The sequence below is a fragment of the Schistocerca gregaria genome, chromosome 5 (assembly GCF_023897955.1).
Source record: "Schistocerca gregaria isolate iqSchGreg1 chromosome 5, iqSchGreg1.2, whole genome shotgun sequence".
Lineage (NCBI taxonomy): Eukaryota > Metazoa > Arthropoda > Insecta > Orthoptera > Acrididae > Schistocerca > Schistocerca gregaria.
This window is the reverse complement of record NC_064924.1, coordinates 237,898,593-237,915,003: the sequence shown is the minus strand read 5'-3', so window position 1 is coordinate 237,915,003 and position 16,411 is coordinate 237,898,593. Positions and strand designations below refer to the sequence as shown.

At 38.7% G+C, this 16,411-nt stretch overlaps 1 protein-coding gene across 1 annotated transcript in view; it reads left to right on the top strand.

The window, feature by feature from the left end:
- The window catches only part of LOC126272586 (anoctamin-8-like), a 144,005-nt gene that overhangs the window by 126,048 nt on the left and 1,546 nt on the right, over window positions 1-16,411 (top strand). Inside the window, exon 10 of the mRNA XM_049975512.1 lies at window positions 11,826-11,881. Coding sequence (XP_049831469.1) covers window positions 11,826-11,881 — 56 coding nt within the window. The remainder of the gene's footprint in view (window positions 1-11,825; window positions 11,882-16,411) is intronic.

Genomic DNA, 16,411 nt, shown 5'->3' with positions numbered 1-16,411 from the left:
AAGGGGGGGGGGGGGGTCACGTGTATGTGTTTGGACAGAGGAGCAAGCCCTTGAGTGTGAATGTCTGTATTTGAACACTGAAATAGTGAAGTTGATAGAGATATGACATTTTCAATATTGATAAATTGCAAGAAGACAGAATAGATGGTCATTATTTACCTTCAGGAGGTAAAATTTCAGGTAGTGCCGATAGAAACCTTAAAAGTAGAACAACTTTTCAGTCTTCTGGAACTTTCATTAGGGAGTAAGAAGCGATTGGCTGTGGGAAGGTTGGTAAGGAGCGGTAGACCACTGAGACATGGCATTTAGAGGAACCCATCTGAGAATGTGAGGGACCAGTCCCTCCTTTTCAGTTTCCCTTAATAATCCCACTTTTATATTTTTAATTGGCAGTACTCTAAACTTCCTCTCAAGCAGATAAGTACTGATCAACGATACTATCTCCGTGTAATTTAAGTTTTCTCAATAGAAATCTTACAATATAACATGTGTATATTATGTAAGAAAATGCTTATCGTTTGATTTAGTACCTGCATTGTCGAATCATATGTCATATGAAACATATGATGCAGTTAACCTTTTTATTTTGAGACATTTCACAGCAAACAGAATAGATATCATCCATACTAGATTTTCAGTACTAAAGAAATAAAAGTAATAATGTTTGAGAATGCTGTGTAACATGCAATGCCTTAAAGTGTAATTTGTATTGTAACCTTAAATATTTGAAGTCCATTGAAAAACCTCTGTAGACATGTCATTACTGCAATAAAATATTGCAACTGGTTGAATACGGCTCCTTGATGTGTAAACCATTTGTTTCTGCACAAAGCTACCTCTGTTTAATGTTTCATAAAAATCTTTGTAATATTTGCACCTCTAAACAATAATTTTGCTTTTTGCTCATTGTCATTCAGAATACTTTTTTCACTCTGATTTACAAGCACAGATTACACAAATCAATTTACAGTATCTGCTATGTCTTAATGCTTATTTCACTCTCCTTTTACTCCCCAGAGTATATTTTGTCTCTTATATAGAAGTGAATCTTAGATTCAGCTGAAACTGTTTAAACATTCCTAGTAACCCAAAATGGTGAATCCCTCTAGATGAGATCAGTACACAATTTAAGTGCCCTCTCTTTGTAGAAGAGTATGGTCACAAAAAGTTGTACTGTTGTGTCCACAAAAGACTTATTGTCCCTCGTCGTCATTATCATATAAAGAGATGGCTTACGCAATTTCGTTACCGAATATAAACTTGTCTTTGTGTCATCCTTTAAAGTCAAACTGCCCTTGTTCATCACTTTTAAATTTTCCTTTATTGTGTTCTTTTTTGTTGTCTTTTAATTCTCTCTCTCTCTCTCTCTCTCTCTCTCTCTCTCTCTCTCTCTCTCTCTCTCTCTCTCTCTCTCACACACACACACACACACACACACACACACACACACACACACCAAATTATTTAATGTCAATTTGGGTGTAGCACAAAGTGCTTGCATGAAAATGTGTATTCAATTACAGACAAAGAATACATTGCTGATAAAATCTTTCTTTTGAAAAAGCAGTAGTACAAAGAGAGAAGCATTAATTAATTAAGTTACTTTTAATATTAATAATTTGAAAACCACAGAATTTGCCTAAGTAATGGTATGTCCCAAAAAACTGTAAAATACATTTTAGGGTCAAAGAAGGGTGGAATGTAGGGTGACTTCCAGTGCGGATTTAGGTTCAGGTAGACACAGCTGTCACCAAGAACAAACTGCTGATGGAATTTAGAGCAAAGTTGTCATCACTCGGGTAACCAGCTCTTGGGTCCCACATAGTGTTTGCCCATCGTAATATTTCGAAATGTCAGCTACTGCATTGTGTGAACATGTAATATTTTATTTTTCCTTGAAAATTGCTGCATAGAAACAAATGAAAACAGTTTGGTGTAAAATTTCAACTGTTGTAGAGGCTTAAGGATTTTATGAATTCAACTGTAGTACTAAAAGTAATATTACCAGCGAGTAACACAGATAAAATTGAGCAAGAAATAATTAACTTTTTCCACATGCCATTGCTCCTACACATCATTCACTAGTGGCTAAGATTTGCTTCATCTATATCTATATCTACATCTACATGGATAATCTTCAGATCACACTTAAGTGCCTGGCAGAGGGTTCATCGAACCACCTTAACAATAATTCTCATTCCACTCTCAAACAGCAGGTAAAGAAGAAGAAAAACGAATACCTGTACCTTTCTGTGCAGGCTCAGTTTTCATTTTATTATGATGATCATTTCTCACAATGTAGGTCAGTGTCAACAAAACATTTTTGCATTTGGAGGAGAAAGTTGGAGATTGAAATTCCATGAGAAGATCCCAGTGCAACGAGAAATGCATTTGTTTTAATGATGTCCACCCCACTCTTTGATTTGCCTTCCCCACAACATTTTCTATGTGTTCATTCCATTTTAAGTTGTTCGTAATTGTAATTCCCAGGTATTTGTTAAATTTATGCCCTTCAGACTTGATTGATTAATCATGTAACTGAAGTGTGGTTCGTTTTAGTGCTCATATGCACATCATTACGCTTTCCATTATTTAGGGTCAATTGCCAATTTTCACACCGTACAGATACACTTTCTAAATTGTTTTACAGTTGGTTTTGATCTTCTGATGACTTGACTAGGTGATAAACAACATCATCATCTGCAAACAACCTAAGACAACTGCTCAGATGGCCTCCTGAATCATTTATTAGATAAGGTATAGCAGAGGGCCTATAACATTACCTTGGAGAATGCCAGAAATTGCTTGGTTTTCTCAATGAATTTCCATCAGTTACTACAGACTGTGACTTCTCTGACAGGAAATTACAAATCCAGTCACATACAAGGGTTGAACTTAAATAGTGGCAACTATTTATTCACAACTGATACAAAAGAGTTACATGTTTGTACCTGTTACTTCCCTTCAATGTAGTCACCGGCATTGTGTAGAACCCGTTGCCAGTGATGAGGGAGTTGTAGTATACCATTAGCAGAGTCTGTTCTGTTGATGGTGTGAATGGAGCGGTCTACTGCCTGTCGAATCTCTGGAACAGTTCTGAAGCAAATGCCACAAAATGGTTCCTTCATCTTCAAAGTCACAAAGACTTAAGTCTGGGAAGTATGGTGGATGGTAAAGTAATTCCCAGTTCCATCGACTGAACAGAGCAGCCACAGCTTGCATTTATGGTCCCATGCATTGTCATGCAAAATGATGGGTGGGTTGCGCAGAAAGTGTCGCCACTTCTTTCGCAAAGCTGGTCGCAGGTGATGCTCCAAAAGTGAACAGTAATACTGTGCATTGACAGTCTGCTTTGGAGGTATGTAATGCATTAGGATAACACCATCACAGTTGTACACAAGAATCACCATAACTTTAGACAACCCCATTTGCACCATCAACAGAACAGGCTCTGCTAACAGTATACTATGCCTTCTATATGGCTAGCAACAGGTTCTATGCAACGCTGTTGACTACTCTGAAGGACAGTAGCAGGTGCAAACATGCAGCTCTTTTGTATCGGTTGTGAATAAATAGTTGCCTCTATTTAAGTTCCAACCCTCATAAATGAGCCAATATTCCATAAGCGTGCAATTTGATTGCAAACTGCTTGTGAGCTACAGTGTTAGAAGCTGTCTATAAATATGGAATCAATCTGAAATCCCTTGTCAATATGACTCAATACTTTGTGTGAGTAAAGAGTTAGTTGTGTTTCACGAGAACAGTGTTTTCTGAATCCATGTTGACTGTGTGTCAATAGACTTCCCTTTGACGTAATTCACAATGTTCGAATGCAATAGATGTTCCAAATTTCTGCAATTTATTGGTGTTAATGGTATGGGTCAGTAATTTAGTGGATTACTCATATTGCTTTTCTTGAGTAGTGGTGTGATCTGTACAGCTTTTTAGTGTTTGGGTGCGGATCTTCTGTTGAGCAAGTGGTTGTATATGATTGATAAGTATGGGGTTACTGCATCAGCACACTTTGGAAGGAACATAATTGGTATATAGTCTGGACTGGAAGACTTGCTTTTATTAAGTGATTTAAGTTGCTTCACTACTCTGAGGACATTTACTTAGTCTTCTTTGGTGAAGGAATTTCAGAAGGCCGTACTTAGTAACTATGCTTTAGCAACATTGTCATAGATAGTATTTCCATTGATATTGAAGAGAGAAGGCATGGATTGTGCCTTGCCACTAACATACTTTACATATGATCAGAATCTCTTTGGATTTTCTGCCAGGTATCAACACAAAGTTTCATTGTGGAAACTATTATAAGCATCTCGTATTGAAGTCAGTGCTAAATTTCAAGCGTCTGTAAAAGATCGCCAATCTTGGGGATTTTGCATTTATTTAAATTTGACCTTTTTTTTTTTCTCCAAGAGTGTTCTGCCCCGTTTTGTGTACCAAAGGGGATCAGCTCTATTGTTTGTTAATTTATTTGGTATAAATCTCTCAATTGCTGTTGATAATATTTCTTTGAATTCAAGCCAGATCTGGTCTACACTTACATCATTAATTTGGAAGAAGTGGAGATTGTCTCTCAGGAAGGCATAAAGCTTTTTATCTGCTTTTTTCAATAGATATATTTTGCGTTAATTTTGAAGGATCTGTGGGTTACAGCATTCAATCTCGCTATGACCGTCTTGTGTTCACTAATCCAGGTATCCATTTTGATATTCATTATTAGGTCAGACTTATTTGTTGCTAAGTGGTCAAGTGTATTTTCACAACCGTTTACTTTTTGCGTGGGCTCATGAACTAACTGCTCGAAATAATTTTCAGAGAATGCACTTAGCACAATTTCCGATGATGTTTTTTGCTTAAACATGTATTTTCACCAACATAGGGAGGATAAATTGAAGTCACCACCAACTATAATTGTGTGAGGTGGGTACATTATTGAAATTAGGCTCAAGTTTTCTTTGAACCTTTGAGCAATTGTGTCATCTGAGTTGAGAGATCAGTAAAAGGATACAATTATTATTTTATTCCAGTTGCCAAGAATGACCTCTGCCCATACTAATCCACAGGAACTATCCACTTCTGTTTTGCTACAAGATAAACTTCTAACGGCAACAGACACTCCACCACCAACTGTGTTTAGCCTATCTTTTCTTAACGCTGTTAGGTCCTTCGCAAACATTGCGGCTGAATTTACCTCTGGCTTCAGTCAGCTTTCAGTGCCTGTAACGATTTGAGCATCAGTGCTTTCTGTTAGCACTTGGAGCTTTGGTATGTTCCCATCACTGCTACAACAGTTTACAACTCTAATACCAAAGGTTTTTAGATCTTTGTTCTTCCTGTGTTCAGTGTGTACCCTTTGAGACTGAAGCAGTTTCTGTGTTTCCCCAAGACCCTCTAACCTAAAACACCATCCAGTCTATGCCACACAGCCCCTGCTACCCATATAGCCACCTACCGCATGTAATGGACTTCTGGCTATTTAGCGGAACCCGAAACCCACAACCCACCACCCTATAGCGCAAGTCGAGGAATCTGCAGCCTACATGGTTGCAGAACCATCTAGCCTCTGATTCAGACCTTCCACTCAGCTTTGTACCAGATGTCCACAATGGTCCTCTTGATTATGCTGCAAATAGTGAACACTGCTTTCAGGTCACAAGCAGGACTGCCAGTCCTTACCACTTTGACAGCTGCTTGAAACCAGAGAGAATCTCATCTGATCCAGAGTAACGCACATCATTGGTACTGACATGAGCCACCAACTGCAGTTAGCAGCATCTTGTGGTCTTCATGGCATCCAACAGGACCTGTTGCACGTTGGCAATGACTCCACCTGATATGCACATTGATTGCACATTGGCTTTCTGCCCCTCCTAGCAGCCATGTCCCTAAAGGGCCCTGTAACACACCTGACATTGGAGCTCCCAACTACCAATAATCCCACCCTCTGTGATTGCTCGGTTCTTGCAGGAAAAGCAACTGCATCTGACTGAGGGATAGTGTCAGACACAGACAGCACCTGGAACATGTTTGTTAAACAAATTGGGGAGGCCTTATATTTGGCCCCTGGTAAGTCTTTCACCAGCTGCCCTGCCCCAAGGTGACTTCCTACTCGACCACTGGTGAGGGGTGAATGTCAGTATGGGAAGTAACTGAGCTGGTCATTGGTGCAGACTGATGGAGGACTCGTGGATTGTGATGGACCAGTCCCCACAACCATCCCACAACAGTGATGCCCACCCATTGCAATCTTGAGCTATGTAACAGAAGCCATCACAGCCTGAAGCTGAAAGCGAAGTGTCACCAACTTGACTCGCATCTGCACACAGCAATCACAGTCCCTATCCATATAAAGACTGTGAAGAATTGCACTACATGGACAAACGAATGACTATTGACAGGCACTACGGAACTCTGCTGTAAACACTGACAAAAACGCAAGAACTGTGTCTAATAAATTACATTAACACATAGGTTCAAAAACCAAACTACCAGAGCACTCAGGGGAGACAAAGTAATTTACTCCTGATTAAGAATTTGTAATATGTCACAAAATTGGTTTACTTTCCAACACAAATGAAAATGCGAGAATTGTGTCTATTAAATATTAAGTCAACACACAGAAATTCAAGATGATGAACTACCAAAGCACATGGATAGGAACTCGTAAAATATCACAAAATCTGTTATTTCCCTGTTGCTGCATATATCTCAGCCAACTGCTGCTGCCTGGCTGGCTGACTAATGCAAACAAGCAGTCACTAGGCTTTCAAAACAAATGAACAAATGACTATATACACGCACTACAGAACACTGAAAAAAATGCAAGAACTGTATCTAAGAATAATCTTATTGTATTGGGTATCCACCCAACTTAACTAATTTGGTACCTGACTAATATGTACATTATCTTGCAACTAGAAATGGGTTGAAATGGTAGCATTTCATAAATCTATATTATGTGGGGAACTAAACACACTTCCTGAGAATGGTTTTTCATCATGTTATGAAAGGGTAGGCGGAGGTAGTGTATGCTACCCGCCACATGGTTGTGGTACACAGGTTCTGTGCATGCATGCACTGGATGGCCACCTCTACTCGCATATCAGCTGTTTGCCCATCTGTGCCTGTACTACCCTGGCTGCCCACTGTTAGGAAAACAACCTGAAATGGCCTACTAAAGCTGATGCATTGAGCAGTCATTAGCCACATAAGCAAGATCGTCTGAAAGCTTAGAAAAGGTTTGTTTCTTCTGACTGAAGTAATTCAGACACACACACACACACACACACAGCATATGGTTACATTGTACCTGGCTTGTAGTTAAAATATTAGGCTTATTAGCTACTCTCAGAACTTTTTATCTCGGTATCATGTTCCTTGTTAAAGTTGGTAAAGATCTGGGAATGTTGTGATATTATTCCTTGAGTCAAGATTTTCATAGCTTTGTAGATGTCTTGTTCAAGTCATGCTCTTTTCCATCGCCGTATCAGATGACGTGATACTGTGCCACTGAAGGAAAGATGCATCTTTCTGATGCAAACTTGCCATAATATTAAACTGTGTCCATTCTTCCCACAAGCAGATGCATCATCGGGTGTGATGATTACTAGTTCACAGATGTAGGCTTCTTTTTCACCGAAGTATATTTATCAAATCATTCTACACGATAATTTCATCATTTATTTGTTTGTTTTTGTTGCTGTTGGTAATGTTACTGTGTACGACATATGTATTGTCATTGAGGAAAGTATCACTTAATGGACTTTACCGATTTTTTTCAATTTCCATCTGTTGTTCCTTCAGGAATGATGAATTTTCAATTCACTGGAATGAAAATTTAGATTAAAGAGCACAGTGTAAGTCAATAAGGTAAAAAAATGTGTTTACTCCATTTGACTGCAAAAGAATGAATACTATTTAACTGTAACGTCGGAAAATCCATGAGGCCATTCACAGACAATAATGTTGTCTATTGGGAGGTTGCAGAGACAGAAGACAGTAGAGAAATACTGGAAGATGTGCAGACAGTCAACAATTGGTTCAGTGTCTGGTATATGTCCTGCAACAAGTCTGTACCATATGTTACTTTCAAGTGAGCAACAGTTGCTTCCTCAGTAGCAAGATCATCTTGTGAAATGTTTGATGCCATCAAATGCATCCTTGATTCAAGAATTGCTTTTCAACACAAAGATACACGTAGCAAACAATAATGGTATACTGTGGCTGTACACTGTGTAGTATTTACACAGCAGATACACACAGAGCAGTTATGCAGTATTTTTTATTCAATGATGATTTGTAGATTACTTTCCCAAAAGTATGCAGACAATCTTGACTGCGTGTCATTATTGTTATAATAAGAAAAAAAATAATTATTTGGTTGGTATACTATACATAAGAGTTGCATTACAGATTCAGCTGTGATACTGAGTATTCTCCTTTACTTTGTGTAACTGTCCCTCATAGAATTGCATGAAATTGGGGGAAAAGGAGGAAGAAATGAGATGTATGTTGTCTTGAATTTCATTATAATGTGCACCCTGAAGTATTTACGTAATACAGTTAAGAGATTCCTTGGACATGAAAGGCTCATTCCAACTTGAAAGTTTTATTTGTAAATTTGCAGTGTCTATACAGTGACACATGACTGTCACATCATTTGTGTTTGAAATGTAGTATCAGATTCTTGCTTGTCTTTGAATCATATTAGTTTACATCAATTTAGCCATTTATGTCTGCTGCAACAATTTTCCAATTTCTAACAACAGCTAGAAATTTAAAAAAAGACCTATCACTTTTACCAGATAACACATCTTATACTCAATATATTTTCTTGTGCTTTCTGACATTACGAAGTTTCTCGTGTGCTATCACCCTAATATTGTCATCAGACAATTCAGTCCAATTTTTCAATCACACATAACTCCTCCCCCCCCCCCCTCCCCTCATCTTGTAATAATAATTTACCTGTGCTACACCTGTCCCATACATGCACCCACCCTCAACTATTGAACCCTATCACAAGCACTTTCAGTGTGCTTTAATTTGTGACAGCAACCATGACACATGCTATAACTAATGTGTCTTTTTATGTGAGAATGGCAACAAACCAGCAATCAACTCTCGTGAATACGACTAGCCACAAACAATTGGTTACTGAATGTAAAGTTGGTAGTGTAATGAGGTTTGGCAACAGGTCCAGCTATTTCAATACCTACATCTCTTGGATCCTTCCATCCCCTCCCCCCCACCCCACCCCCCTTTCTTCGCCCACTGCAATTGTTCCACTGAACTGCATTGACGGAAACTGTCAATTCCAAACATCCACTATCCTCTCAGTCCACATGACCAAAACATCTATGAGGGTCACTCCAAAACAAATGCACACTATTTTTGTAAAAATACAGTTTTCATTCTGCTTGTGTGAAAGTTTTAGTGTGTAGATACATCCTTCCTTCTTGTCTTCAAGATGGCTGCTACACTTGACGTTCGTCAGAAGCAATGAGCTGTCATAGAATTCCTGTGCTGTGAAAACGAGACAGTGTGAAACATCCACAAGAGGTTGAAAAAGGTGTATGGAGATGCTGCTGTCCATTGCATTACAGTTAGTCGGTGGGCAAGCAGGTTACATGACGAAGGTGGGCACGGCAGTATTGAGAATTGTCCTCACAGCAGCAGGCCTCGTACTGCACACACTTCAGACAATGTGCAGAGTGTTAACGAATTGGTGGCTGCTGACAGACGCATCACAGTGAACGAATTGTCATGCTACATTGGGATAGGGGAAAGAAGTGTTTGCAGAATACTGAAAGTGTTGGCATTAAAAAAGGTTTGTGCCAGGTGGTTTCCCAGGATGTTGACAGTGACACACAAAGAAACAAGAAAAATGGTATGCAGCGAACGTTTGGAGCAGTACAAGAATGGTGGAGATGAATTTCTTGGAAGAATTGTGACAGGTGATGAAACATGGCTCCATCATTTTTCACCATAGATGAAGAGGCAATCAATGGAGTGGCATCATGCAAACTCGACCAAGAAAAAAAAATTCAAAACCACACCTTCTGCTGGAAATGTTATGGCTACAGTGTTTTTTGATTCTGAAGGACTCTTGCTTGTGGACATCATGCCAAGTGGAACCACCATAAATTCTGATGCATATGCGATGACACTGAAGAAACCTCTATCTCGAATGAGTCGTGTTTGACCACATCGGCAAAAGCAGGATGTTTTGCTGTTGCACGACAATGCACGGCCACATGTCAGTCAAATAACCATGGAAGCGATCACAAAACTCAGATGGACAACACTGAAACGGCCGCCTTACAGTCCTGACCTGGCTCCTATCATCTCTTTGGGGAACTGAAAGACTCTCTTCATGGAACAAGGTTTGAAGATGATGACCCCCTTGTGTATGCTGCCAAACAGTGACTCCAACAGGTTTGTCCAGAATTTTACCATTTGGGTATACAGACGCTGGCTCCAAGATGGCTTAAGGCAGTTGAGAGGGATGGAAATGATGTGGAGAAATGAAAATATTGTTCCTAAAGGGCGTATCTACACACTGTAAAACATTCAAACATGTAGAATAAAAGATGGATTTAAAAAAAAAGTGTGCGTTTCTTATGGGGTGAACCACAGTCATGTCCTTCTCATGCCCTTTTTCTTTTAACATTCTCCTGCCCACAAATTTTTCTCTCTTCCTCAATAAAGCTCTTCCAACTTGGTGTCGATGCTATTGTAAGCACCAGCAGTTAGTCCTCTGTTAGGGTGGCATTGATTAGGATTTTTTTTTTAAATTATTATTATTATTACTGTGTAAGTGCCACATTCAGATCTTATATATTATTATTTCATCCAACTCATAGTGTCCTATTGTCAAGATCATAATTGAAACTTGACCGGCAGTGATGCTCTCAAACTGACTAGGTACAGAATCAAATAACACTGTATAACATTTGAGAGTGGCACTAGCCCAGTAGTAAGTACATCACACTGATAGGACCTTGCGCAACCGTAGTTGAAACTTATTCCATCATCTTTCAGGTCTGCATGGAGGGGGGGAGCACTATTGGTGTCCCTGATGCACTAAATATCATGGAAGATCTGATCTGTCACAGAATCTTCAAAAATCACTGTAGTCAAAATGTTTGCCAATGAAACTTCATGACACCATGGTCATAGAACTTGAGAGGTTTTGTTCCAGATGCCAGCAGTCTCAGAAGCCTATGCTCACACATTTTCCTGTTTTCTCCCTTACAACCCTGACACCTCATGTCCCAATCTTTCTCTCGCATTCATCTTCTCTCTTCTCTCTCTCTCTCTCTCTCTCTCTCTCTCTCTCTCATTCTTTCTCTCTTTTCGGGGGGGGGGGGGGGGGGGGGGTGGAGTTTGTCTAAGAATGACGAAAGAGGAAGGATTTTGTGTTCTTTAAGTTTATGTGTATGCCACTCATAATTCATCTGAAGCTGAGCTTTGCCTGTCCTCAGCTTTTCTCTATTATTCCTAATTTTATTTAAAATGTCACTGCCCAGCTAAGATATTACCTCTAACAAGCCTATTTGCATACTATTTTTATACTTAGTCATCCGATGTGGAAGATCATTCTGCAGTGGTTAATAATTTTAAAGCAGTGCTCATGACTTACATGGCATTATTGATCACTCAAAACTCTTTCTGAATACTTTTGGTGAGATAATGTGTAGGCATATTATTAATGTTCATTATGAAAGAATTCTGATATAAACAGTTCTTGTCTGTAAAGCCTTATTTCATATGACCATAATATTAAGTCAGTCTTTCTTCTTTTTGACCAGAAAACTACAGGCTTGATACGAAGTATGAAAATCATCTAATCGTCAAAGTAGCATTGGTTTGTATTAAAACGGCTAGTTTGTTCTGCTTGTGTACATTATGCATTCTTTTTCATTATCAAGTGCTTCTTTCTATTTGTTGTTGTAATAAATTTGCAATCTGTATTGCAGAGACAGTCGTAGAGTTGTCAGCTGTTTGATGCTTGTCATTTATCACTTTGCAAATGTTTACAGTATTGTTGCTATTGATGTTATTTCAGCAGACTATTTTGTTGCAGCAACATCCAAAGCAAATTGAGTTGTGAATTATTAAGTTTATTCTGCATGATTCTCATAAAATGTGAAATTGAGTGTATAATTTAGTAAATGTTAGGCTCAGGAAGGATTATACAAAATATTTGTGATTTTGCGATTGTGTGTGGAAGAAAATATTCGCATCTCCCTCAGTTCAATTTCATTTTTCTTGATAATTTTGTTAGTCAAGCTGTTCTCAAAGTGCTTGACAAATACATTATCTCCTGAAATATCAGATACTGCTAATGAAAAATCGTTGGTGCATTTCACCCACACCTATAAATTCAGAAATGGATGGCTTATTATGATAATGAGAAGGCTTACCAGATAGCAACAGTAAGAGTACTCGCAAAATGAAGTACTCCAACTTGAATGGCTAAAACCAAATTAAATATTGTTTTAAAACATGAAAATACTACCAAGGTGATTCCCCACTACTTAGAACTGCCACAGCAACTCCCCTGAAAAAAAAATAATCTTAAGTATTATTGAATTTAAACGAACTATATTGATTAAAACTATTGTACACAGCAAAATCATTTAATTTAGTAAATAAATTTCGAATTGTATAAACTTTGCAGAAAAAGTAAAAATGAAACAAAATGTATATTTTATTGTTTATGGCTGACTGTACATTGTTTTTAATATGATGTGATAAAGAACAAATCGTATTTACTCCTCATTATTAATTATAAATAAAAGAAAAATTGCCAATTAATAGTTGAGAAAACATCCATTTTCAAGGGATGTGTTTCATTATAAATTTACTTTTCATTTTCCTTGTTTTGATAAAAGCAAAACTCATTAATTATGCCAATGAAGTAAACTTTAGCAGCTCCTGTTATATTGATATGGTAGCTAAATGTGACCATAGTTTTTTATCGTTTTTAATTTCCCGAAAGTACTCTCCCAAGGTGTCACAGTCACTTACACTGTCATCAGTATCCCCAAAGTTATTTATATGTTTACCCAAACATCTCTTTCACCCACCTTCAAAATACTTCAAAGTAGAAAAATGGGAAGCCACATCTGTGCTGTTAGTCAGCACATTGACATGCAGCTTAATAATTCAGTGATAGTGATGATAGTGATACATCAGGTATGTTGTGACCAAATAAGGAGATGATTTCTATAATGTTAGTATTTGGGAACTTGGCTTGTAAAATTAAACAGAAACAATAGTGATGACTTCTGTTCATTTTAAACGTAAAAGTCTTATCAAAACTGGAAACAATTAACATGTTGACTGCATTATGCTTAGTTCTGGATGTTTCACTGCCAGACCAGGCTAGGCACTTGTTAGGTGTGAGACTCTGCTTTGGTTGCTGGCAGTCTCATGGCAGTCAATGTGTTAACAGTTAATGTTCATTGAAACCCTCCATTCACTAACCAGATAGATGTGTAATGAATAATGCAAATGAATGGCGACAGTACAGTGATGGAGAACAAGACAATGTGTGGTTTTCTGGCCAGGCAGTCATGTAGACATGCCTAAAACCCACCAGCAGGGCAAAGTGGACTTAATGTACTTTGTTCATCATAAGCTGGACATGGTGTCAGTATGTATGTGTGTGTATGTTGCTAAGTAATGGGATTCACCTTTGATAAATGAACTATATGGTTAATAATTAACTGTATACAAGATGTGAGGCAAAATAGTAACACACTGAGTGCACTGTTGCCACACAAACTACGAGAAGCGTTCAATAAGTAATGCAAAACATTTCTTTTTCTCAGCCAATTTCAGTTGAAAAAAAAGTAGAATTTGTTGTGGGACTGCCTCAACAGTCTACTAAAGTTCCGATACATGGTGGTGATATTGTAGCCTCCAAAATGTATCTGTAACAGAGGAGATAAATAGCAGACTAGCACTAGCAAAAATGGCATTCCTGACCAAGAGAAGTCTACTAATACCAAACATAAACCTTAATTTGATGAAGCAATTTACCAGCGCTGGTGGCCATGCAGCTCTACGCACTTCAGTCGGAACTGCGCAACTGCTACTGTCGCAGGTTCAAATCCTGCCTCAGGCATGGATGTGTGTGACGTCCTTAGATTAGTTAACTTTAAGCAGCTCTAAGTTCTAGAGCCATTTGATGAAGAGATTTCTGAGACTCTATATTTGAGGCACAACATTGTATGGTAGTGAAACATGGACTGTGCGAAAACCAGAATTGAAGAGAATCAAAGCATTTGAGTTAGGGTGCTACAAAAGAAAGTTGAGAATTAGGTGAACCTGTAAGATAAGAGATGAGGAAGTTCTCTGCAGAATTGACAAGAAAAGGAATATATGGAAAACATTGACAAGAAGAAGGAAGGGTTGATAGGACATGTGTTTAAGCCATCAAAGAATAACTTCCATGGTACTAGAGGGAGCTGTAGAGGATAAAAATGGTAGAGAAAGACAGAGAATGGAATACACCCAGCAGATACTTGAGGACATAGGTTACGAGTGCTACTCTGAGATGAAGTAGTTAGCACAGCAGAGGAATTAGTAGTGGGACAGGACACATCAAACCAGTCAGAAGACTGATGACACAAAAAAGAAACGGAGATGCGTTCCAAGCAGAGAGGCAGAAAACCAAAACATTGCAGATATTCATACATACTTGCAGAATGTCTATGAAGATCTGGCAGTGAACAACAGCACAGTGAGTCATTGGGTGAGGTGTCTTTGACATCATAGCAACAAAGTCGCACAAACATGGCCGATGCTGGTCAGTGCGCACAGTTGTGACTTCTGCAATGTTGGATTGTGCGCACACTCTCATTTGAGGTGATCAGCACAAACATTTGCTGCTCAACTGGATGTCTATTGGTAGTGCTGACACTGTCTTCTGCCAGTTGGGTTCCTCAAAGACATGTGCCTATAGGGCTCCTTTTCAAGTAACAAAAGATCATTAGGATCAGCAGAGGACCTTATGTGTGGAATTGCTTGTGCATTACATGGCTGATTGTAACAATTTTTTGTTGAATACTGTCACAGCCTATGAAACATGCATTCATCGCTTCTAACCAAAAACAAAATGAGAATCCATGGAGTGGCTTCTCACCACCTCTTATCAAAAGAAAAAATGAAAGCTTCACTCCTATCTGGTGAAGTCATGGTGACAGTCTTCTGGAACTTTGAAGGGGTTATACTGTTTGATGTCCTCCCTCATAGTACAACAGTCAGTTTTGAAGTATATTGTGCTGCCCTCAGGAAATTGAAGAAATGACTTCAACATCTTCAAAACCACAAAAATGCAAATGACCTACTCCTCCTCCATGCCAGCGCAAGTCCCCACACAAGTCTGTGCACCCGAGAGGAGGTAACAAAACTTCATTGAACTGTTCTTCCCCATCCACCCTAAAGCCTGGATCTCACCCCCTTCCAACTTAATCCGTTTGGCGCAATGAAGGATGCACTCCACAAGAAGCAGTGTGAGGGTGATAGGGAGGTCACTGATGGAGCAAATGTTGGCTCCGATGTTGACCAGTGGAGTTTTACCATGCTAACATACATGCCCACCCAGGAAGGTGGCATAGCGCCATTGCATTGAACGGAGATTATGTTGAAAAATAGGATTTTGCAACCAAAAGAGAAGGAAGTAATATACAACCAACCGGCTTTCAGGAATAAAGTGTTATGCATTATGTATTGAACACCACTTGTACGTTCCATAGTGTCCATTACTTCTTGGTTCTGTGACACTATAGAAATGACACTGTAACAACTGCATGCATTTACAGTCATGAGGCAAAGGAAAGTCTTCTTGTCATAGGCGGAAGACGGGATCATGAGGGGTATGAAACATCACATACCTCACACAGTTAATTTTTAAATTGACCATGCTCCCCCTTCTTCTTCTTCTTCTTCTTCTTCTTCTTCTGTCTTTTTTTTTTCCCCGCCCTCAATATACCTGCACCCTTGGCAGGAGCCTATCTCACCACCTCTGCAGTATGCCTCTGGCAGAGTTTTGTCTTTTCTAACACACATAAAGATAACTTATCAGTAAAACTCTGCATTGGTGTGCAATAGATATTTGGGTTGAAGGTTAACAAATCTAAAGACTACAGAAGCCCGAGTCACAGGTTACATAGCAGTAATAAATGAGATATTAATTGACATAAAGCTAAACATTTCATGAAACTGTGTCTATTAACATATGCACCATTTGCTCTGTCATATTTCCCAAAATATAAGTTCCACGTTGTACGTTCTTCCCTTTTCATTACTGAAGTGCAGATGTTGAATGTCGGTTAACTGTTTAAACACAGGATGCACACTTTACAAAGTCAACATGTGGGCATGC